At 34.6% G+C, this 26,455-nt stretch overlaps 3 protein-coding genes across 4 annotated transcripts in view; 2 read left to right on the top strand and 1 right to left on the bottom strand.

The window, feature by feature from the left end:
• LOC100369485 (E3 ubiquitin-protein ligase TRIP12-like) overlaps positions 1–3,350 on the top strand; it is an 83,552-nt gene extending 80,202 nt beyond the window's left edge. For both annotated transcript variants that reach the window (XM_085498560.1, XM_006820073.3), the window contains exons 38-42: positions 803–967; positions 1,341–1,454; positions 1,779–1,873; positions 2,436–2,539; positions 2,715–3,350. In XM_085498560.1, coding sequence (XP_085354686.1) covers positions 803–967; positions 1,341–1,454; positions 1,779–1,873; positions 2,436–2,539; positions 2,715–2,911 — 675 coding nt within the window. In that variant the 3' untranslated portion in view covers positions 2,912–3,350. The remainder of the gene's footprint in view (positions 1–802; positions 968–1,340; positions 1,455–1,778; positions 1,874–2,435; positions 2,540–2,714) is intronic.
• A 6,338-nt stretch (positions 3,351–9,688) lies between these two features.
• LOC100369338 (uncharacterized protein C5orf34 homolog) lies at positions 9,689–21,749 on the top strand. Its single transcript, XM_002737688.4, has 11 exons — positions 9,689–9,933; positions 10,958–11,127; positions 12,021–12,150; positions 12,696–13,354; positions 14,202–14,408; positions 18,348–18,414; positions 18,507–18,704; positions 19,001–19,131; positions 19,357–19,458; positions 19,730–19,770; positions 21,315–21,749. Exons 2-11 carry the CDS (start codon positions 10,964–10,966, stop codon positions 21,458–21,460), a joined length of 1,845 nt encoding a protein of 614 aa, XP_002737734.2. The 5' UTR covers positions 9,689–9,933; positions 10,958–10,963; the 3' UTR covers positions 21,461–21,749.
• The window catches only part of LOC100369193 (calcium-binding protein 39-like), a 24,737-nt gene continuing 20,017 nt past the window's right edge, over positions 21,736–26,455 (bottom strand). The window contains exon 8 of the mRNA XM_002737687.4: positions 21,736–25,897. Coding sequence (XP_002737733.1) covers positions 25,721–25,897 — 177 coding nt within the window. The 3' untranslated portion in view covers positions 21,736–25,720. The remainder of the gene's footprint in view (positions 25,898–26,455) is intronic.

The following is a 26,455-nucleotide window of genomic DNA, read 5'->3' as shown; positions in this document are numbered from 1 at the left end:
TATCAACAATCACCTGACTATAGAGACACCTCTGCTACCAACAAATCAAATACGATATTTGTTTCCTAAATGCAATAAAAAATTCAAAATTATGTGTCTGCGTGTTTACAGTGAGCTTGGCCGTCCGTACACAAGAAATTATGACCTGTAGTTAAGGAGTTATCCAATCAAAGATGTTATTTCACACATCAGGTGAATTCATCTATGCATTGTCTAAAAAGCTCCCTTTTTTATGCAACATATGCCTGTACTTAGTTTATTTAGTGAGTAAAAGATTTAACTTTATGTTGTGGTGAAATTGTCAATGTTAAGGTGATCACTGAATCAGTATTCACAGCATGACGGTGAATGTGATGTATTAAATATGCTGCAAAAATCAAGTTATATTAAATTTAATTTAAAAGTTGCAAAATTATGAATAAAATAGGAAAGCTGTGAAATCATCTAATTACCAATAAAGGTGGTGGGCTGAGAGCTTGAAATGTGCTCTCTTACTTAAATTTGTTGATCAGTAGGCATGTATACCAATTTTAAAAAAAACATTGACCCACAATCCTTGGATGCCTAATTAATCATCATAGCTCCTGTCAAAATAAAATTGTAAAAGTTAACAAAAAAATGAAACTAATCGTGTACAGTACTGTGTACCTTAAACACTGCACTGATGGTGCAGTGAACTTGAAGTCAGTAAATACATTAATTGTACAATTGCCTTTTGACATGAATATAATCTATATTTAAACCCATTATTGTACAGTACATGATGTGTGATATGCTATGGTCTTGTTATGTTTGATTTCAGACTCCTGCTAGTCTACAGTTAGCTCTAGATAGTCTTACAATGGATGGTTGTTCTGTTGAAGATTTGGCATTAGATTTCGTCTTACCTGGATATCCTAATATTGAATTAAAGAAAGGTGGGAAAGATATTCCAGTTACAATACACAACTTACAAGAATATTTACAGGTATGATCTATCTCCATAATTGCATGGTACAAGCTCTTGTTATTATGTATCATCTTAAGTTACAGTGTGCTGTAATTTTGTTTTACACAGGGTACATTACCTAATTAGGTAAATGCAAATTCCAAATATTGAATTATTATGTTATATTTTGAAGAAGACAAATTTGTCACCATCTTGCTCGCTTCTGGGCTTCACACACCAAGCAGTTGTGTTGAGATGAATGATAATAAGGTTACAGAGATTACAGTGCACAGTCACATCGACCTCCACTATGTGTCAATCAATAATTTTTCTGTGTACTGTTTATGAGTAATTGCATATTATTTCATTACCATTTGTTTGCTTCATACTTTAATTGTTTTTGTTTTTGTAGCTGCTTGTGCACTGGACTCTAGTGGAAGGTGTGTCAAGGCAATGTGAAGCATTCAGAGATGGTTTTGAATCTGTATTTCCTATATCTCTTCTTAAATGTTTTTACCCTGAAGAGGTGAGTAAGCTGTGAAGTGATTTTTGGTTGTTGAGATAATCACATTTCCATCCACGGACTGTGTAGAAAATGACCTCAAGATTGTCACTGTGTTTCCTTTTCTGGTGAAATTGTCTCTGCTACAACTTAGTGCTTTCCTGCATTTTCATATTCACAATTTGTTTCCCACAAAATCAAAGCAATGGAAAAATCACGACCCTTTCTGCTCTAAGCATCAATGAACCAGAATTTGGGATGTGTTGAAAGTAATGCTTGATGAATCTCATGGTAGTGAGAATGCTCCATTTCACATAGTCTTAACTGTTGAAATAAATTGCATTTCAGATGGACCAATTACTGTGTGGCAATACTTATGAACCATGGGAGATGAAAACACTCATGGATTGTTGTAGACCAGATCATGGTTATAATCATGACAGGTAATCTTTATATCAATCAGAAGCCATACATGCACCTAGAATAAATTGCTACCATATTTACAGTTCAACCACAAAACAATTCAACAATATACCCAATATCTTGATAACTACTTAACTTGGTGCATAGGTGCTCTGTGATAAACAAACTGCAAACCACAAATGTAAAATTAAATTTAAATTTATTCCTTTTCTGTTAATATAATAATCTTCAAAAACTATGGGTCAGAGGTGCTTTCACACTGTGCATTATATTATCCAACTGCCATCATGTTTAAACGACTAATCTTAATTTTTTTTTAAATATTCTCTATTTCTTCTAAATTCTTCAAATACCATGGAGTACATGGGAGTTCTCTCTAAGCTTTCTTTGATTATTACATTCTGCTTAGAATTTTGCAATAGTCACGGTCTAGAACAAATGTGCTGTGTATAGCACTGATCATTACTGCTTTAGACCACAAAATACTGAAAGTGAAAACATGCAATAAAACCACTATATGCATCATTATAACTGATCTAATCCCAACTAATCTCAGTTTTAAATTGTCTTATTATCTTTCAGTCGGGCTGTCAAGCTTTTATTTGAAATTTTAACATTCTATAACTCAGAACAACAAAGGCAGTTTTTACAGTTTGTGACTGGAAGTCCCAGACTGCCAGTTGGAGGTGAGTTAAGAATATAATTGTGTTGTGTATTTTTATAATCTTAGACAATCTTTCACAACTACTTCTAATGGTACACATTGAAAACATGTCTTGCTTTGTGTAAAATATTCCAGGCCAAATCTTAACTACATGTATTAATCAACTTGATAAATTATGTTTTCTTTTTTTTTTGTAGGTTTCCGTGCTTTGAGTCCACCACTGACAATAGTGAGGAAAACATTTGAGTCAAATGAATCTGCTGATAACTTTTTACCTTCCGTTATGACATGTGTGAACTATTTGAAACTACCAGATTATTCCAACAAAGATATAATGGAATCCAAACTACGTATTGCTGTGATGGAAGGACAACAATCATTTCATCTCTCGTAGTGCTTGTGTGTCATGCAGCTGCAATATTTATTTGTTGTTTTTAGTCACTGAATAATTTATTTTTTTCTGCTACAAAAGCTTCAGTCGAAAGCAAATTTTGTTTTGAGAAATGTTTTGCCTATTTACCTCTATTTGTATGGTCAGATATTAATATGTAACATATGAGATGTTTTGTGTTCAGTGCAGTCGTCAAACTACATGTATAGAGACAGCATCAGATTTACAAACTACTTGGTGCTTTTCTACAGCTATGCTATATTACACAAGATATATACTTGCATGTCTGCTAAATATGCATATAAATTGATATTTATGGACCAATGGGTGATAGATCAAAATTTGGGGAGGGGTGAAGTGGTCATTTCACTTACATTTTGTGAAATATGTGAATTGTTTCAATGAATAATAAAATGTTGTTCAGAAGAAAAAGAGACAAGAACTCTTTGTCTCTAGCATTGCAGCTTTTAAATAGACATTTTAAGAAAAGCAGGGTAGTTTGAAATAAAGTATATTCAAGATGTATGCATGGGTACGTGTTGAGTTAAGGCATAGACTGATTTAACTGAAGATCTATTAATTACCCTATTGAGATTGCTACCTTCAGTGTAATACTCCAGAACACATCTGTGATTTTGGTGCCAACAAAATGGGTTGGAATTTTTGTATTGAATCTTGTGTATGTCTTTTAAAATTTAAGTTTGTCAATTGAATATGTAAGTTGGTATGAACAGAACAGCAGTTATATCCCGTGTGGTTGTATCATGTGGGGGGGGGGACTGGCGTGGCAATTGAATATGTAAGCTTGTATGAACTGGACTGGTTGTATCATGTGGGGAGATTGGTGTGGCAATTAAATATGTAAGCTTGTATGAATAGGACTGGTTGTATCATGTGGGAGATTGGTGTGGCAATTGAATATGTGAGCTTGTATGAACAGGACTGGTTGTATCATGTGGGGAGATTGGTGTGGCAATTAAATATGTAAACTTGTATGAACAGGACTGGTTGTATCATGTGGGGAGATTGGTGTGGCAATTGAATATGTAAGCTTGTAAGAACAGGACTGGTTGTATCATGTGGGGAGATTGGTGTGGCAATTAAATATGTAAGCTTGTATGAACAGGACTGGTTGTATCATGTGGGGAGATTGGTGTGGCAATTGGATATGTAAGCTTGTATGAACAGGACTGGTTGTATCATGTGGGGAGATTGGTGTGGCAATTAAATATGTAAGCTTGTTTGAACAGGACTGGTTGTATCATGTGGGGAGATTGGTGTGGCAATTAAATATGTAAGCTTGTTTGAATAGGACTGGTTGTATCATGTGGGGAGATTAGTGTGGCAATTAAATATGTAAACTTGTATGAACAGGACTGGTTGTATCATGTGGGGAGATTGGTGTGGCAATTAAATATGTAAGCTTCTATGAATAGGACTGGTTGTATCATGTGGGGAGATTGGTGTGGCAATTGAATATGTGAGCTTGTATGAATAGGACTGGTATCATGTGGGGAGATTGGTGTGGCAATTAAATATGTAAGCTTGTATGAATAGGACTGGTTGTATCATGTGGGGAGATTGGTCTGACAATTTAATATGTGAGCTTGTATGAATAGGACTGGTTGTATCATGTGGGAAGATTGGTGTGGCAATTAAATATGTAAGCTTGTATGAATAGGACTGGTTGTATCATGTGGGGAGATTGGTGTGGCAATTAAATATGTAAGCTTGTATGAATAGGACTGGTTGTATCATGTGGGGAGATTGGTGTGGCAATTAAATATGTAAGCTTGTATGAACAGGAATGGTGGTATCATGTGGGGAGATTGGTCTGACAAATGAATATGTAAACTTGTTTAAACAAGACTAGTTTTATTGCATGTGAACTGGGCGGGGCTCAAATAAGATTATTAGCATTTTATCTTTTGGATGAAAATTCTAATTTTGAAAAAATTTTATTGTGAATGTTCCTTGGAGCTTGATAGTTTGTGACTTGCATGCAATAAGTCCATGATTTGCAAGAATTTACAGTAAATGTTACAAAAGAATAGGAACTATTCCTTGTCAAGATGTCTTGCAAAAAAATGTATAAAACATTGTTGTTTTCCTTGATTCAGTAGAGCTTTATGAACATTAGTAATTTTGTAAAAAAAAAAAAGTGATTTTTCATTCAAAAAATGACATTTTGTTCATGTAGACATGATTTTCTTAGTTTAATTATTATTCACCAAGTTTAAAATAGTTTATTGTACTTACAACAAATTTTGGCGAAGAAATACATTATCCTTTGCCATAGGACAAAATTTGTATTGATAATTGATAGTAAGTATAAATGTATGTGTACTGTTGCTTTGATAACAATTGAATAATTATATCTCCCAACCTCAATCACTAGAGGGCAGATGGGCCCATCAATATTCCCTATGAGTGTCACCATGAAGACAGTGAACCATTCATTTCGCGTATGTGTGAAATGTAATTCACACTAATGTTTATAACAATTTGAGCCAATGTACCAATATTTTTGTGCAGAAAATATGCTGGAACAACAGTTTTCCATACCAAGACAATATAAACGTCATTGCACGTTATCCTATTCATGTGATAGTACAAATTCTCACTGTCGTACAACACAAAGATGACCTTAATAGTTTGGTTATGGTCAGGGTTGGACACCACTACTCTGGCCCCTCTAGTGGATCAAACTGGGGAACTTCTCTCTGAATTAGAGTTGATGCGCAACATGGACATGTGTGTGACACCAGAGCTGTTCAGGTATCATGCATACAGGTCGTTCTTAGCTCAGATCATGGGTATTCTACTGGACCTTCAGCAACCACATGTATGCTCTAAAACTTGTAATCAAACTCAATCCAATTATATCAGAACCACTGCAAGCACTATTATGCTTGCCATCTGCGGAAACAAACACATCCTTTCTATCCCTCTGTCGCAGCTAGTAAAATTTCCTCAACATCAAAATTAAATAGCAAAATTAATCATGTGTTTAACAGTATGAGTTGAAGCATTTCCTGGGATGATGAAGTGAAGGGACTGGAGCAGTCAAAACCAAAGGTCACTCCAAGAATAGTCTCTCCATCATGGTTTCTGTCATTGTTGCATTAAAGGACACCCATGAACCACAACTCGCAACATCCCCGAAAATGCATACACTTAGGTCTGTGAGAAACTCAACAGCGTTCCACAATAGAACTTCATCAATCAAGCAATGGCATTTGCTTTCTGCTATCTGAGAGATCTGTCCCTACCGGTAATAGATCTGATTGAAACAAAACAGAGTATAACAAACTCACACAAACACTGATTTTCATATGAATTTGCACAAAAAATCTTTAATGTTATGCTTGACATATCTGTTTTACCACAGTTGCCTTTATTCTTAGCATTGCCTGACTTGTATTGGTTTACTGGGAGAAAGGCAACCCCACTGGGATTTACTGTCAAATCGTGAATGCTGATTTATCATAAAAGCAAAGAAAAAGTATTTATTTATTTGTTGCAACACTTTTGAATATGGCTGACTATTTTAAGAAATAAATAAAAGCTATGTAGAATTACAAATCAAATGCGGCATTACATAACAAATTGAACAACAAAAATTGAATCAAATGTTGCAATTAAAGAAAAAATACAAAAACTGAAATTGAGTCAAATGTAGGTATTAAGGGGGAAATGTAAACTAAGAACACCAATTTAGATTAGTCTAAAAACTTTTGTCTGGACTTCATGGCACTGATAAGGAATTGTTTGACTAATTTGTCAATGGCTGTACAAATGTCATCATTATAGAGTTGAGTACTGTCTCCCAGCAATAGGCATATTATTTCATTCCTTTGTTCAAAATCTGCGTAAAGATAGTTTTCTCCGCTATTCAGTAAAATATTTGTGATCCCTTCATCAGCTTAACTCTGTACTACAGGACAAAATGTTCCAAGGTTTCATCTTCTTTCTTACAACATGGGCAAGTGCAGTCTTCAGAAACATTAGTTTCCCCATTTCATTTTTTCATATTCCAAACCAAGTGTGTAGGACCATGCCTTAAATTTCAGTTGGATCCCCTTCAAATCTGTCACTGAGTGATTCACAGTGCGGTGAACATTACCTGAGGTACCGATACATACAAGCCACCCCCTCTCCTTGGTTGGTAGAGGGCGCTAATACTAGTCCCTGCAGTGCAAAGTCCTGAAAAGTTTTCCGACATCCATTGAAAGAAGCGAGAAATTCAGGAAAAGTTGCTCATAAACAGGTAAATATGCGTGTAAAACGTTGCTCGCAAATTATTAGTCCCCGTTCGGACGAAGTCTGAAAACGGGGACTTATAATTCGGTCTCCGTGCGTCCGTGTGTCCGTCCGGAGTCATATCTCAGAATCCCTTGGACCGATTTCGTTCATTCTTTGCATGTGCCTGGTACTTTATGTGGGACATGTGCACATGCAATGGTTTAGCGATTCGATTCAAAATGGCCGACTGGCAGCCATCTTCTTTTTTTGAAAATGTTGTATTTTGGACATGCTTTGTCAGTTTTCATTCAAACTTGGTACATAGATTATACATGTTAGGATACATGTCCATGATGATTTATTTCACAATTGGATCAAAGATGGTCGACTGGCAGCCATTTTGTTTTTTGAAAATGTTGTATTTTGGACATGCTTTGTCAGTTTTCATTCAAACTTGGTACATAGATTATACATGTTAGGATACATGTCCATGACGATTTATTTCGCAATTGGATCAAAGATGGTTGACTGGCAGGCATCTTGTTTTTGTTTTTTTATGCGGTATCTTGTACTTTATACTCGTTAGGATGCATGTCCATGACAATTTATTTCAAAATCTGGTCAAGGATGGCCGATTGACAGCCATCTGACTTTTTGGCCTTACTACTATATTTCCACAATTTATTTACCATTTTTATTCGTATTTGACACATACATCATACATATCAGTGTGTTTCATAATCAGACCAAAGATGGCTGAATAACGGCTGTTTTTATTTTGGCCATATTATGACACGAAACGCGTGTTTTGATGTAAATAAACAATAAGTTGTATACGCCGCTTGGAACTCAAGTTTCAAGGACACGCTCGCGACAACCCCTCCGCTTTAATATGATGAGCACAAAGAGAACTTAACGGGGACTGTGTCATTTCAATGACTTGTTTGATTTAGAGATCGAAGTCGGGAAAAGTTGTTCGTATACTATTAATAGGAGCACGCAAACATTTTTGCTGGATTAGTCATTATTGTCAATTTTAAAAATACAATATCAACCTTATAAATGTTCACATGCAGGAGTGCATAATTGTCTTTTGTTTCATTTGAGTAAAATCATTCTACACTTTATTGTGTAATTACGCGACCGTGGGACTGTGGTCACGGTAAAAGAAGAAACTTTTGTGTTAACTCTTACATGTAATTGTTACCACATTAATACCAAGTTTTCAAACTTTCAGTTTGTATTAAATCTCCATCACACAGGAAATAAAGAATCGCTTGTATATCACAAGAGCTTTCTACTGACTAAACCCTACCGGGGGTATTATCATTGCATTTGGTAAACCCATTTATGCACTCATTATTCAACAATTCTAAAAATACATATTTATCGACCAAATAGCTGTTTTAAAATACACTATTAGTTCCACTGTTTTCAAAGAAATCTGGAACCCAATCTCTATAAATATATTTAATAACAATAACAAATTAAATGTGGTCAATTTTTACCAATTTTAGATTTAGGCCAGAAAAAAATTTTGATGAATTTTTTACATATTTGGGATGAATCTGCTGTCTTGAAATGCATGAACTATGCGACTCATTCAAATATATTATTTCGAAACGTATTTGATGCGACTTAAAATAATTTATTTTCAGTTTTCTTTTGATAATGTTTGGCTGATTTCAGGTACTGGTACTGTACTTTCTGTCAAATTTTCGGTCTTAAAATGACATAATATAAGTTCAAACTTGAATTGAAAAATGTCTAGTTCTAAAGCTTACATTATGATTAGACCAGTACAAATACGTTTCATAGATGATCTATAAAGTAACGAATTGGTGAATTTTACTATTTGTATGCCAAATCAAAGAAAGCTTGCACCCCTAACTCGAAGAGTACCATACTGTGATATGATTTCATCATATATACCTGCAACAAACACCAACAAATATATTTTGTATTTAATTTTTTTTTTACCAATTCTGACATTTTCTTGGCCAATCTTCAGTCCTAAAATCCAGTACTGATGGTAAGTACTACTGTTATTAAAAACTGTGTTATGGTAAAAAAGATTCAATGATCCCGACAAAAATATTTATTTTACCATTTTCTGACCAATTTAGTCAAATTTATGCTCAATTTCCACCCTTAAATACCCAAACAAAGGTAAATTTCAATTTTGTAAGGAAAATGTTCAATTCCACTGGTGTTCCAATAATTAGAATCGAATGAAATATAAAATTCTGTCTCAAATTTGTATAAAGCACGGACCTTAGAAAAGGTCTATGTATAAAGTTACAAATTTGGTGAATTTTGACCAATTTCGCCATTCTAAAAACCCAAATCGTGGGCGTAAAATGCAAAATCACAGAGGGCATCCACCCCTGTCGTGGAAAGTACCTTACTGTGACACAATCCCGCACAATAAATGCCATCTAAAGTTTATTTTTAGTGTTCACAACAACCAATCAAAACTCCTCACTGGGCATTGCGCCCTCTACGAAGCTAGTTGTCACACAACTTCAATATGGCGGCTATTATAAAATACTTTGTTTTCCTGGGAAGTTTAATCACATATATTTGTAGTTTTCACTTTTAATGACATTCGTAAGGACACGTGCTGTTACGGAAATTGGAATTCAGTGAAAGGCTTGACATCTTCCTCCTTGTTTTTGAGTCGACAACGATACTTGCGAAAATTACGATTGCATGTCAAAACTTGCTAGAACTTGTGCATTTAAAATTGTTGTGAATCAGACAAGCACACGCTATAGAAGGTTTGTACCATATTCTCGTATTCTTTCGTGATTGTTAATAATTTCAACCTGTCGTCGCCGTGATTGGTAACACTGTTAATGTACAACTCTGATAATATTAGTTCAGTGTCGCTTCGTTCAAACGCTGTTTCGTTCCAACTCTTTCGCTCTTTCGCTTTTCGAATTGAGTGCACACTGACAGGTTTAAACCATTACATTTAATTTCACTATTTTGAGCATATTCACGAATTTTCCAGGATCTTATTGACTACAAAATGAAGTTCCAAATGAATGAATTTGTTACTATATTCTGCCTGGACTGAAACGTGATTTTGCTTGTCATGCATTTTTTTTTACAAACTAAAAACATGGACCTCCATGCTAAAAAGAATAATGTCGTCTGTGTGGTGACAAGACAACAGGCTTGGTACATGTATAATACAAATGTGCTACCTGAAAGTGGAACGATGAGTGCATGACCATACAAACTAGTAGATACAGTTTGTTGTTCTGACCTGGTAATTTGATATTAGGCGACTATTGGGCAACTTGCATGGTATGAGCTGATCTTAAACAGAAAAAATCGTCTTTGAGATGAATCAACTTGAACGAATTGACTTGAATTGAATAAACTTGTGGGACGAATCAACTTGGATGAATCTACTTATGGGACGACGAGACTTGGAACAAATGTGATTTGGATGAATCAATTGTCCAACATTAATATATCTATAGTACTGTGGAATACTTTATTTTCGCTGCAATTAATTTTCGCTAAAAAGGTTTTTTGGGCGTTTTGTATGGAATTTATTTTCACTGATTTTTGATGAGTTTAATGTGAAATATAGGAAAAAAAGTATATTCGCTGGATTTTATTTTCACGTAATCATCTCTTCAGCGAAAATAGCGAAAATAAAGTATTCTACAGTATATCAAAAGGTCACATGATAGTTTGTATATAAAAGGGCATGGAACTTAGAACTTGCTATGAAAATGCATGATAGTTATTAGTTAGTTATTCTAAATGTTAATATGTTCCCTTTAGCTCATAATGGCGTATTCACCTCTACCCAGTGTAAATCAGATGATGATATTTTGTAATGATGCAGTAGAAGTGACATATTCTGATGGATCTCAGCTCCAGTTGTCACCATGTGGGACTGTGTTCATTCATGAGAAAAAACCAACCAGTCATCCTTTGCAGCAGTTACATAGGTATGCTAGATTCACATACAGTCATCATGTAAAAATTGTACAATGTGTATACAAAGCTAACATCAAAAATATCTTAAACATGAGGGGAAAATTTCCTTGCGTCTATAATGGTTGACAAACAGCAAACTAACAAACAAACTGTGTAAAGCAGATCAAGGCTCTGTTGAGACAGTGTACAGTTTGATTCACGTACAATTTGCATACTATTCACATACGATTAGAGTAAAATTCATATAGGATGCAAGTACGATTGACATACGATTCAAGTACAATTCATACTCTTATTGGCATACTTATAATTCACACAATTTTAATTTTGATTGTAGCCAATGTAACAATGTTTCTGTGTAGGAAAAAAATATATGTTAATATATATGTTAATATGTTTTGAAAAAATCAAGGTCATAAATAGTTTCACAGTCAGATCTGCGTATCACACAAATTCACAGTTCTGAAAGTCTCACTCACATCGGAAGTTACAAGGCCCCAAACCCTACCAAAACAAGTATCAAACAGTTGTAGAAATACAGTAAAAAAATATATTCTCAAATTATTTCCACCCAGTGCTAAATAAACAAATGAAATCCACTTTTGGACATCAGGAATTATAATTTTGTACCAAACTTGTTGATTTTGTTGGTGTCTCTGGAAAATATGGAACATGAATTATTGAGTCTTAAGGAATGTATAATAATAAAATTATTAATAAAATTAAAATGGCAAACCATGTCCAAACTATAGGTTATATGTATAGTATCCAACTATTACATTGTTTGCATTCGAAAGTTTCATAAGAAAGACGTATCAAATTCAAAAAGTTATATTGGAAACACACTTTACTGATATTTAAAACTTGTTTCTTAGTTTTACTAATTTCAATATATTAATTTCAGAGTACAGCAGCGGACACAGTTTGTAACAAGTGAGTTCAAAGGAAAAATCCAGGAAGCATTGGAATTTCGAAATCACTTTGCAGAGAAACCATTTATTTGCCCAGCTCTGATTAATACACAGGATATAGTGGTAGGTTTGTAACTCTCTGACAATGTCTCATTGGATTAATTTCTAACATTTGTGAGTCCATGTGAGTGTATCTCAAACACGCCTAGACTGATCACATTCAAACTTCACACATACGTAATTTATCTTGTGATACATATACAAGTCTTTTCGTTTCATGATTTGTTTTAAGATGGCCGAATAGCGCCCATTTATTAAAAGCAAGCACTCTCTGCTAAGAGATAATTGTCTGGTGTTTATCATTATTTTCCTTTGTTATGAAGTGTGTTACTACATAATAATGTCCTAAACATGTTTTCTCAAGTGCATTCTATCAAACATATCTTTCGTCTGGACATTGGTAAGCCACATCATCTTGTGTAAATTGATTTGAATAAATTTGTAGCATGGTAACAAAATGGTTCAATTTTAAACCAGACAGCACAACTGCTTTTCTATTTTATACTATCAATTTCTTGACAAATATCCAATAGCACATGGTATTGTTATAATGATGTGTACCTAATGATATCTACAGTGCATTACAACTATTATTGTATTTTATCTAGACCATGCCTACGAACATCAAGCAGGTGCGATGGGTGAAACAACCAAATCAAGAATACGTAAAACTACATAAAGATGGATCTGTATCTGTAACATCATTGGATAAATATGCCAGCTTAATACTGGCTCCACACAAACAAGAATTCAGTGTTAAATACATAGCAGAGGTCAGTCAACATTTGGATAGAAAGCTGGAACCCAGGAAGAATGCTACTTCCCCTTTAGACAACTTGGATCATGGTGGCAGCTTTACTGTGTTACTCAATCAACAGCATCCCACCACTCCCTGTGATGATGAAATGAATGCTGCAATAGAAGGAAAACATGGCACGTCTTGCACATTTATTGTGAGTCGTCACTCTTTGGTCGACTATCCTGACTGCTGGGAACACCCTTTAAACTTAGCCATATCGGTTTCTGGTGGTCAAGGTAACATAGATAAAGTCCATAGTGACAACACAAAAAAAAACAAAGATAGTGTTATTAGAGAGAAAACGGGTGATGTTATAAAATGCTTACTGCCAAATTCACTGCCAATACGCTGTCCAGCATCACATTTGCATAATTGGAATAAAACCAGTAATGGTGTCGACACGGCAGAACCCTATAATGTGCGTCAAGAAAAACTGAAAGTTATCTGGACAGAAAATGTTGTTTATAGGTATGTAGTGTTCACATGTGTATATCAAATCAATGTGTCATTTATATGTATGTAGGTTCACATGTGTATATCAAATCAATGTGTCATTTATATGTATGTAGTGTTCACATGTGTATATCAAATCAATGTGTCATTTATAGTATGTAGTGTTCACATGTGTATATCAAATCAATGTGTCATTTATAGGTATGTAGTGTTCACATGTGTATATCAAATCAATGTGTCATTTATAGGTATGTAGTGTTCACATGTGTATATCAAATCAATGTGTCATTTATAGGTATGTAGTGTTCACATGTGTGTATCAAATCAATGTGTCATTTATAGGTATGTAGTGTTCACATGTGTATATCAAATCAATGTGTCATTTATAGGTATGTAGTGTTCACATGTGTATATCAAATCAATGTGTCATTTATATGTATGTAGTGTTCACATGTGTATATCAAATCAATGTGTCATTTATATGTATGTAGTGTTCACATGTGTGTATCAAATCAATGTGTCATTTATAAGTATGTAGTGTTCACATGTGTGTATCAAATCAATGTGTCATTTATAGGTATGTAGTGTTCACATGTGTATATCAAATCAATGTGTCATTTATAGGTATGTAGTGTTCACATGTGTATATCAAATCAATGTGTCATTTATAGGTATGTAGTGTTCACATGTGTATATCAAATCAATGTGTCATTTATAGGTATGTAGTGTTCACATGTGTATATCAAATCAATGTGTCATTTATAGGTATGTAGTGTTCACATGTGTGTATCAAATCAATGTGTCATTTATAGGTACGTGTATGTCTGATCAGTGTACAATTATTAACTGTGTTTCATTACAGGTTATGCTGGGGAAGCAAGCCATGTGTAGAGTTGTTGCCAGGGGATGCTTCTATCATCAAGTCTAAAGGTCCTACTGGATGTTTCTTTACACATTGCTGGTATAACAATGATAAGATTGAAGAGAGAGTGTATTCAGTGGACAATCCCCCTCCAGATATGACTACACAGATCTATTCTGTAAGGAGACTCATCACTAAAGCAGCAAGGTATTCAGAGTCAATAATAGCACATACAAATTTGTTACTCATGGCAATGATAAATTATTTATATTTTTTAGCTCCCGTGAAATGGTGCTTTATGTGTTACCGGTGTCTGTGACTCTGTAACTAAAATTTGTTCCACTGATAACTCAAGATCTACAATTTCAATTCAAATGAAATTTGGCACACAGCTGATATATGATGAGTAGATGTGTTGATTGAATTTTGGTGCAATTCCTGGCATATTAATTAGCTAATTATTGCATTAATTAATTTATAACTTGGTGGTCTTTAAAATTTCTGAACAAATATTTGCATATTGCGATAACTTATTCTGTCGCAAAAATACTGATAATATTTCATTGGAAGGTCTGAAAATTTGTGAGTTTTAGTATATAATGATTTAATATGTCATGATGGATGTTATTTGAGCAGATACAGCGACTAAAAACATCAAATGTATGCAGTTTTATCAGTATGGCGAGTACACATGTGCAGTTACAAAAGTGACGCGGTTCAATTTCACTTTGTGTGTCATATTTATCAATAGAAAAAATCTATGAACCCTGTACAACTTTGTGTCAATCTTGATTCACAAATGTGCTGGTTACATGTACAGTGTTTTCCTCAGACCTTTCAAGCACCGCAGGCTCGTGTCGCTTTCGTTTCACCCGCGATTCTTGAAATCCTGTCCGTAATGCTTAAGTTGTTGTATTGTTTACAAGTGTCAGCCTCGTCTTGCACATCTTTAAAACAATAACATGTATTGATCGAAAGGTAATCCTGGTTAGCCTTACAAAAACAGTGATAAAACCGAAGTCTACAAGAACTCTTTCGAGGGAACAGGGCCTGCAAAGTAATAATTTGCCCATTGCGTCGGGAAGATCTATCCCAATTTCTGCACTGCGGTTTTTACTACTCCATCGCCGGTGAAACTAATTACCAAGAATTAAAAAAACAAGTGAAATTAGGTCGCATTTTGAAAAAAAACGTAAAAAAATCAAAGCAAAAATTATTCAACTGCAGATGGCCAAAGAAAAAACAAACCCTGACCTCTAGAAATACCTCATTCATAGTGCGTCATTACCAAGGAACTTCACTGAAGCGACGTAATGCATGTTGTGACATCATGACCGATGCATGCCGGGTTACAAGGGGGAGTCCGATCTAGGTAACAAAGATGGCGGCGCAGAGTGCATGTTTTTTTCCACGATGTTCAAAAATAACATCTCGTTGAAGATTTTGATGTAATTTCTAAGATAATCATCAATGAATCATTTTAATTAACAAAACATTCTAAATTTGTGTATTATTAATTAAACCCAAAATTCAGGGACCGATGATCGCAACAGCAGTGGTGAATACCCCTGGTGATCGTAGCGTTACGCATAAGGTATAGATAAATGAAAAATCGATGACTTGAGTTTTGAAATGCTATTATTGATTTATTAATTTCTAAGTCATATTTTGATAACCCGCAATGTGGTAGACTTTACAAATTTAACCAAATAATGTTTTTCCCCACGTCATATGAACTGACATGTACACTAAAACTGAATAATAATGATGAACCAGTTACCTCCCATTGATAACAATATATTCATAACAATACATTTTTTGCCGTTCTATTTCAAACTTTATTTGACTTGATGCACTCATAAAATACAATGAAGTGATATAAAAATGATATAAAATGTATGAGCTTTAAAAATATCTCATCTTTATTGTTGTTTCTGTATCACAATGTTTGCTGAAGAAACTAATAAATAATGCAAATTAGATGTGTTGTTAGGTGCGATGCTTGGCATGGAGTCTGGGGAGAACACTGATGTATTTGAGTTAATAAAAATACCGGGCACAAATGTAGGTAGGTTTGTTAAAATCTGAGCGAAGCTGGTGGAATCACAGGTGCTCGGTGATTGTAATAAGAGAACCAGTAAGATACTTCATATATATACTTTATATATTCATTATAAAATTAAAATCTATATTTTACCACTATTTAAAGATCAAGATTGTACTAAATGTTGGACATTGCTCTCAGAAAACATCAAAATTAACACTTACGTGACAACTGCTGCGATAATAAACAAGTAGGTGATGTCAGAAATATCACAAAATACTAGATGTAGCCCGAATCTCTGGAAAAATTAACTTGAAATGAATAAATTTTACGTTTTTCCGTAAAAAATACAAGCAGCTGTTTGACTCCCGTGTGCGAAGCACAAAAAGGGAGTCTTTGCAGTTAGTGTGTCTGTATGTGTGTGTGTATGTGTGTATGTGTGTCCGATTGTTCCACTGCTATCTCAAGAACCATACATCAGTTTTTGATGGAACTTGGTGCATAGATGCTCTGGGCCAATGAGCAGATTTGATTAGGTTTTGGTAAAAACCATGCATATTAATTACCTAATTTGCATGATAATTAGCTGATTTTTAGCTGTTCCATGACTCTTCCACTGATATCTAAAGAACCACTCATTGGATTTAGATGAAACTTGGCACACAGATGCTCCAAACTAATGCGCAGATTTGATTAGTTTTGGGTAAAAATCTGTGCAATATTAATTACCTAATTTGCATAATGATTAATAAATTTTCGGCTTTTCCACTGATATTTCAAGTACTAATCATCACATTTCAATAAAACTTGGTACATAGATGTCATAGGACACTGCACAAACCTGATAGTTTTTAGGGTAATATCAGTACATATTAATTACCTAATTTGCATAATTAATTAATTTTCAGCTTTTGATATTTCAAGTAGTAATCATCACATTTTAATAAAACTTGGTACATAGATGTCATAGGATACTGCACAGACCTGATAGTTTTTAGGGTAATATGAGTACATATTAATTACCTAATTTGCATAATTAATTAATTTTCAGCTTTTGATTTATCAAGTAGTAATCATCATATTTCAATGAGACTTGCTATATAGATCTTCTAGAATTATGCAGACACCTGATTAGTTTTAATTGGATATTAATTACCTAATTTGCATAATGTTCCACTGATATATAAAGAACCACAAATTGGATTTTAATGAAACTTTTAAAGAGAACTATGCAGAAACCCAATTAGTTTTTGGTAAATGTTTATGCTTATTAATCACCTAATTAACATAATTAACACTGATATCTCAATTACTGATCATCACATTTGAATAAAATTTGGTACATAAATGCTCTAGGACAATAGACAGGCCTGATTAATTTTGATTAATATTAATTCTCTAATTAGCATAATAATTCATAATTTTTTTGTTCTGTTCTGTTCATATTAGTTACCTGATTTACATAATTAGTTTTCAGCTTTTCCATCAATATCTCATGTACAAGTAATTTTGAATTAATTTTTGATGTGTCTTCAATACTCTCAGCACACAGGAGTTCTTTCTAAGCTTTCTTTGATTTTACATTGATTGTGCCCTAACATGTTTAATATTTTTTGTTCTTTTTAAAGTGATTTTTCAGATTGTGTCTCTATTACAGTTAACTTTCACAGTGCCTTTTGTTTACAAGTTTAGTGTCCTCCCATGTTTTTCAAAATGCCCATATCAAAATCTAGTGTTTCCATATACTTAGTATGTCATAGTTTCTTAGACATTTTGATCAATTTTATTGATATTTGGTAAAAGTATGGATCAACCTACATGCAATTACATTCACTTACTATGCGAAGCCTATACCTTTATAATACTTGCTCTGATCACATGACAGCTATTTACATTTTAACTTTGATTAGATGATTATATGACATATTTAATGGAATAAATGTATGTGAATTTGGGGATGTATTTACATAAATACTGAAAAATATCAGCATGCAGTGGACATTTAATATTAAACAATGAGTGTTTACTTTTGTTAGGCTGTAAATGTTTCACAGATGATATTGTTGGATGGAATTCAAGATATCTTCATTTTGTCATTACAGAATATTTCAACAAATGGTACAACATGATAGTTATTTATTGGACTCTGAAATAAACTGTTGTTGGAAGGTATGTCATGTTTATGTGTCAGTGTTATGTGTCAGTGTTATGTGTGGTATGTATATAGTGTGTAATGTTGCTTATTAATATTACCCACCCAGGTGAAACCTACTTCAATGCAACCATCTATGCCGACAACATCCGCCATACTTGAACAATGTTGTGTGGATAATCTTGGTAAATTTACTGCCCACACTAATGGCAGAGTTCATATTGTGTTTAAAGACAGGACTATGTTAGACATGAGGTGGGATTTTAGTAGTCGACTAAAGAAGATGTATCTTGATAAGGATGATCAGGTAAGATTTTAAAGACAGTGCTTTCTATGTTACTTGTGTGTCAATGCTGTCATCAAAGACAAAAGAATGAAGCTCTTCTTATAGGGGATTGTTCAATGTCGTCTGTTCATCGTCAGTTAGGCTTTATTATTACTTCTCCTTGAAATCTACCAAACTGATTGCTTTCATACTTGATATCTAGATACCATGGGTGGACCTAACTTTTAGGAATTCTACAATTTGTGCAAAACTTTATTTAGGGTCTATGTGTACTCATTTGTATCTGTGTTACTTAACTCATCACCTATTCATTTCAGGAGGACAACAGTGAAAATAGACCACCGTATATTGACAATGATCAGACAATTCCTGCGGGAGCATGCCGTCTTCTACTTTCTAATGGGCAATATCAGATTGTTAATTTACATCAATCACAGGGATTCACCAAGTAAGTTGAAACAATGTTCCAGCACTCCATCAACTGATACCATTATATCTGTGAAGGCTTTCAGCTGCTATAGGGTTAATCAATTCCACCATCTTGTTTATACCATGTTGTGTTATTGCAAAAATAACCTATCGTAATTCACCCCATTAATTTTGTCAGATTGTATTGAGTAGCATCACTGTTATTATAATGAGTGGTAATAAACTGTGCTGTGATTATTTCTAGATATGTATCTCTGGCAATGGAATGGGTAACCTGGGTAAACAGCTCACCAAATGAACGAATGAATTTCTATGAGGGAAGGGATAAGGACTTCACAAGCAGCAGGTAATGTCACACGCATAAGATGTTTCCTTGAATCATGTAAAAGTCACCATGAAAATATTGGTGAACTGTCAATTGCATTCTGTTTTTGGTTCTGTTTGGTCAGAATGCTCTATCCTGGCAGGATTTATAGAGAGTAGTCAGGTCAGATGTTCACACCTGGGGACTTCACTTCCTGATTTGTATGCAGTCAATGTAACATGCATGTTATTACAGTATACATTAATGTAAGCAGTATATATACAGTATGTAATTATTATTTCATTCTTTTCAGGTCTGTGGCTGCGGAATTACAGAAGATCAAGTGTTTTAATTGTATCCTTAGAACTTTTGTGTCTGATCTAGTGTTGCCATGTGGTGGCAGTCATCATGTTTTTCACTCTAGCCAATCAGTATCTGGTTTGTACCGTGTTGTGTTATTGCAAAAATCATAAATTATCTATCCAGTTCATGACAAATTGTATTGAATAGCAAGGCAGTGGAAACTTGGTTCACATGTCAGTGGCAGTTTTTTTTGACTGTGAGGGTGAAGATTTTATGTGAATGTCAAAGAATCGAGCGCCGAAGAGGTGTCCGGGGCATGCTCCCCTGCAAAAATTTGGAAATCTAGACCCTCTGAGACGCTGTTTCCTGCATTTTGAAGAGCAAATTTTGATGGTAAACTCAGGTATATTTCTCGTACAATTATAGATGAGTGTTTTACCTTATTTTATCGTGGGGGCGATGTCCCCACGACCTATTTTTCGTGGGGGCGACACTGCCTCAGGGTGCCGCAGCCACTGCATTTGGATATAGTTAGACAAATATTGGTATAATCACTGACATTTTATCCCGTAATGTCAATGTATGTACTTTGGTTACCTGTCAAAGCTGAGCATCCATCATAGGGAAGGACCAATATGCAGAATCAGGTTACTCCTTTTATCTGTGCTACACCAACACTAGCACCTATGATTGCAAAAATGTGCCTGGGGAAAGTGGGCATGTAATTCAACAGTGACTATTTAACAATTAATTAAGCAGTTTTATGGCATCACTAACCAATTATTACCACTATTTGGATGATAGTTGGTGTCTGAACCAGACACAGTTCTCAAACATCCAGTAATGTAGGACAAGACAAGTATATAATGCAAACAATAATTTAATTATCACAACAACACCGTTACAAGAAACGGGAACTTGCATAAATTGACAGGTCCTACAGAAATGTCCACACACTGGTAATCGATAGTGATTAGACATAACTAATTGCTAATGTAAAGAATACACAACAAACTCTAGCCCTATAAGCGGGACTGTACCCCCAGACAAAAGTTGTAACATATCTGGTGCCTAAGGTGATCAAATCACTGTTGTGTGTGTTTGTCACATAAAACTGACCAAGTCTATGACAGATGGTGATGTCTAGAGGCTTTCAGGTAATAGGAGTTGAAAATGTTGAAAATTTCCAGCACCTACCTTCAGTATGGCCCAAAGCCTTTAGATCATGCATTTTTATGGAATACAACTTGTGCAGGGTGTCTGCATGACATATGCAAGCTTATTAGCTTCCAAGACCCAGCATGGCACAGATAGCTGGGTAGATCAAAATGAACAGTAGCCCAACCTTCTCCTGGGGCTACCATTTTTCAAAATTAGTAGCCCACCTTATCTACTAAAAATTTACCAAAAAATATCAGTTTTTGGAATAAAGCAATTCATCTTCAAAATTATGGATGTCTTACACAAATTGAGCAAAATCACACTTTTCTGCATGGCTTTACTAAGTACCTTGAAAACCAAATATTACCATAGGACTAGTTATATTTCAGCAATTTTATTTTTGCAAAGATCGAGACTTAACTCACTTAACTCAGATTTGTTGGAGAATTGCAGTGCCAACACCAACACCTGTCAACAGTCAGTAATGAGCAATCACAGTGGACCGGGAATGGTACAAGATGTGCTGAAGAGAACGTCACAGACAATAAATGATATCAATGCACTTTTAGACAAATCCTAACTGTGCTAATAGGGTGATGTGATTGGAACAAAGTCTTGCACCTTCAACACATTGTCATGTGATGCACTATTTTCTCTCTCACCCTCAGTACTTTTACCACTCTTGATCATGTAACAAATTGTTAATTAGTAATTCATAATTTTAAGGTGAAAAAGTTGGGTTTCAACTATGACTTTATTATTGGGAGTCAGTATGTATAACCCCTTTGGGTAGACATTTGATGTATGCATTCTCACTGCCATTGTTTGTACAATAAAGATAAATCTGACAACTAATTTAAAATTAAAAATACTAATGATAGATGTATTTATTAAGCAATAAATAAAAACCCACAATACAAAATGCTAGTGATACATGTACAAAGCTTCTCACAAGTAACTCGAATTAAATATAATGCACATGTTTATTAGTAACAAGTAAATCAGACATCAATCATCTCAACCAATGTTGGATGAATATTCATTAAAATACTAAATTGAGAAATGAACCGATTAAAGCCAATATATTGTTGCCCCCTGATATACACCAATTTACTGCATAAATACTTTGGATGTGATTTGAGGTGTACATGAGACTGAAGGAGATATTTACCCTTTTATGTAGTAAATTGTCTTTGCACCCTTGTCACTTTCAATACCAGCAAGTTTGAAATAATCAGTGTTAAATGGATCGTGCCTAATTTATTAAAATGTGAAAGTATGTAAGAAAACTATGGCGATTGTATTGATGGTGGTTAATGAGAGACATTGCCTTGGTAACAAGATTATACTAAGCAATTCATGGTGCAACATGTTAAAAGGCCTTTAGATGACTTAACACTGCTCCTCTGGATAGAGATTCACAGGGGTGGTATAATATTGTAACTACACAATGTTACAAAAGACTATTACTAGACAGTTAACCAGCATAGCAGTTCTAATGAGGTTATTACGAGGATGCCGAAATCCCCAAAAAGTATACAACAGATTTAGCAAACTTCTTTGTGAGAAGTCTGGTCAAGCCCTTGGGGTAGCCATGAGGACTATTGCTCAACATTTGGAATTTTCATTTCCTTGTATGACAAGATGAATATCGCAAAATTACAGCAAGTGATGTATAATACCATATATGCACATGATACACGTCCAGTTCTAATACTAAACGACGCAAGTAGCTTTTATATCACATCAAACAATGGTGATAATGTCAATCCTTTTGACCATAGCATGTCATTTCTACCACAGTATAATAAATATGCTTGCAGTAATATTTGTTAACAAGACTGAATTTTTGTCCATTTATAAGTCTGATACTGTAAACCACTTCAAATTCGGGGAGACAAAATCACAAGTGAAATTTTGTAGTAGTGAAAGTAGCAAAAATTTTAATGTTTACATATTGTGAACGCATTGATGTAATATAAAACCTTTCAGAAATTATGAGATTTGTACAGGATTTATCAAGATATGCTAGCAGTGGCAGAACCGCAAAAGTTTACAAGCAATGCTAAACAGTTTCTTGTACTGTATTGGAATGGAATGGTTTTAGTAGCTCAGAACAGTCATCTTACAAAGACATCCAATGGTTAATTGGCTAGTGTTCCCTTGCAGTTTACCACGCTGTGATACAAATTAATTACACAGTATAATGTTCAAAATTCACTATCTATTTAACAGTGATTCTGCTAACAACAATGCCCTACAAAACTACAGTAAAGTTACCAGTCAAATTATAATACGTCTGGGCCTTGTGTTAGACTGGCTCCAGAATATATAGTTATAAATTATAATAACTGCTTTGATTCGTATTTTATTTTATAAATTATGTTCATATTTCTTATGAACTATTAGTGTAAGACTAGTTACAACAGAATCTGAGATAATGTGGTATCAGCAAAAGCAATATTTAAATTTGTTTGAGTGCGTAGTGTTACCAGTATTAGCAGAAAATTATATCATATATATGTGGGTCTAAAGATATTGCGTGCAGTGGATTGAATACTGCAGGCAAAACAAGTCATTGTCAATGACACGTCCCCGTTCCGTTCATATTTGAGTGACATATACATTCAAAGCAGATCATGACCGAAATGCACCTGCATATGTACAACACATTGTGCTAAATCTGAACAAAATCCATCCATGCATGACTGAGATCCGGTTCTGGAATTGTGAAAATACGTGATTTTGATGCATTTTCGGCCTTAAAATGGCCATCATTCCGCTATTGTTAAGCAGATCATGAAACAAATGCACATATCTATTTGTGACATGATGTACCATGTGTGTGTGAAGTTTGAACTTGATCAATCCAGACATGTCTTGGATACGGATCCAGAACTGAATTCTTTAACAAAATGGCCGCCAGTCGCCCATTTTGAACTTGATCCGAAAAAAAAAAAAGACGTGCATCAAGGTCCTATTATGTTTAATGTATGTACCAAATTTGAACAAAATCCATCCATGCATAACTGAGATACGGGTCCGGAATGGTGAAAATGTGCGATTTCAATGCATTTTCGGCCTTAAAGCGGCCCCCATTTGGCTATCGTTAATGAGATCATGAAACAAATGCACATACATATTTGTGACATGATGTACCTTGTGTGTGTGAAGTTTGAACTTGATCAATCCAGACATGTCTCGGATACGGATCCAGAACTGAATTCTTTAAAACAAAATGGCCGCCAGTCGGCTATTTCGAACTTGATCGAAAAAAAAAATGACGTGCATCAAGGTCCTATTATGTTTAATGTATGTACCAAATTTGAATGAAATCCGTCCATGCATAACTGAGATCCGGGTCCGGAATGGTGAAAATGTGCGATTTCAATGCATTTTCGGCCTTAAAGCGGCCCCCATTTGGCTATCGTTAATGAGATCATGAAACAAATGCACATACATATTTGTGACATGATGTACCTTGTGTGTGTGAAGTTTGAACTCTATCAATCCAAGCATGTCTCAGATACGGATCCAGAACTAAATTCTTTAAAACAAAATGGCCGCCAGTCGGCCATTTCGAACCCGATCCAAAAAAAAAAATGACATGCATCAAGGTCCTATTATGTTTAATGTATGTACCAAATTTGAACAAAATCCGTCCATGCATAACTGAGATCCGGGTCCGGAATGGTGAAAATGTGCAATTTTGATGCATTTTCGGCCTTAAAATGGCCGCTATTCGGCTATCGTTAATCGGATCATGAAAAAAATGCATGTGCATATGTCCCATATAATGTGTGAAGTTTGAACTTAATCGGTCCATGCATGTTCGAGATACAGGTGATCACGGACGGACGCACGCACACAGGGCAAAACATAAGTCCCCGTTTTCGGACTGCGTCCGAACGGGGACTAACAATAGGACACAGTGGATATCACAGTTGCTCATATTTAGACTGAAATATCTCGTAATGATAACGGCATGTCGCATAATGTATTTGCTTTATTAGAAACACTCGCATAAATAACAAAGATGTGTCCATGGTCAAATTATAGATGTAACTGTTGGCTTACATGCGCTTCTAATAGAACAAATATGGTACTGTACAAACATGCATTTAATGTGTAACATGAATATCACTACGTTTACCATACCATATTAGCAGTGGTATTATATGCTAAACGTTACAACTGAATGATATGAACCAGGTCATGTGATAATTAAAATTATAGCTCTGCAGTGAAAATAATCTGATTTACAATACACAGAAAACACTAGCTACATCATAAAATGGGTAACTATTATACAAATTTCAACCCATAACTCAGGTCTACATGTACCAAGTTTCATTGAACTATACAGAGTAGTGTTGAGATATAGGCATTTCAAGTGCAACAGCTGAGAATTGGTTAATTGTTATGTAAATTAGGTAAACAATATGCACATTATATAAGAGCATCTAGGTACCAGATTTCATTGAAGTCCAACAAGTGGTTCTTGACATAACAATGGAATGACTTGCATACATAGTAGTCGCGAAGACTCGCACACGAGTCAAAAAACAATATACCTTTGAAATAAAAGTTGGAAAAATTAGGTTGAAACAAAAATGATTGTATGAATTAATTTTTTTAAAACTATATATGTGCAATTTACATAGCTGACTATTAATCCTATAGTATAACTAAATACATGGATGGCACTTGGGCTCTTTCCATAGATGTCTACACAATACTACTAATAGTTTAGTCTGTCATACAACCTGTACAACTACTTGTGTTAATAGATTATATACAGGTACATAGTTTGCCTGTAAGTTATACACCCTTCATTTTACTATGCCACAGGTTTCAGTTCACGAATCTGTTTTATTAAGTATGCTTTTTCATCATTAAATTGGTCATCTTCTGTTCTATCGTTGTGGAAATGGCATAGAAAATCCACAAGTTTCTCTTTATTCTTCAATAGTATATCTAATATAGGCTTACTTTTGTTTGGATTTGCAACAAACACCTGTGTGAATAAAGAAGACATATCAGTACTACTATCTTCTACAGTTAACTGCGAACACAAACCAGAAAGAACACAAATCAGATTAAGAAAACTATTTGCTAGAGTCACGCGACATGTTTCAGGCATGTTTGAGAACTAAAATCAGAAGTTACAGTGTGTAAAATCCTGGCTGATTTGTTTTTGGGTTGGACAACCTAAAATCCTGTCATGGAATATGGTTTGCAATCCTACTTCGAAACATGTACACTCAACAAACTACAGCAAATCTCAGAAGCGTGATGACAAGTTGGCACCAATGAGATTTGAAAACCAACTGTTCTGCCATATCAATTTAGAGAGAAGGGGCATCAAGGCACATGTACAGGAAAACATAAAATGTGGCTGTTTATCGCAAATCAATGTTATTTGACCACATTTGAATCATCTATCAGAAAATTCCATCATGTGTGATTTTAGTGGATCTTGATGATGATCTAGGATCGTGAAAACTACAACTGAATCTATGAAATACTTGGTAATGTTTGGCTATTTGCAAACAAGTTATGACCAAGAATACCA

Source organism: Saccoglossus kowalevskii, chromosome 1 (assembly GCF_978046115.1).
Source record: "Saccoglossus kowalevskii chromosome 1, keSacKowa6.1, whole genome shotgun sequence".
NCBI lineage: Eukaryota > Metazoa > Hemichordata > Enteropneusta > Harrimaniidae > Saccoglossus > Saccoglossus kowalevskii.
Note: the sequence above shows the minus strand (reverse complement) of the source record. Positions and strands in the feature narration are given on the sequence as shown.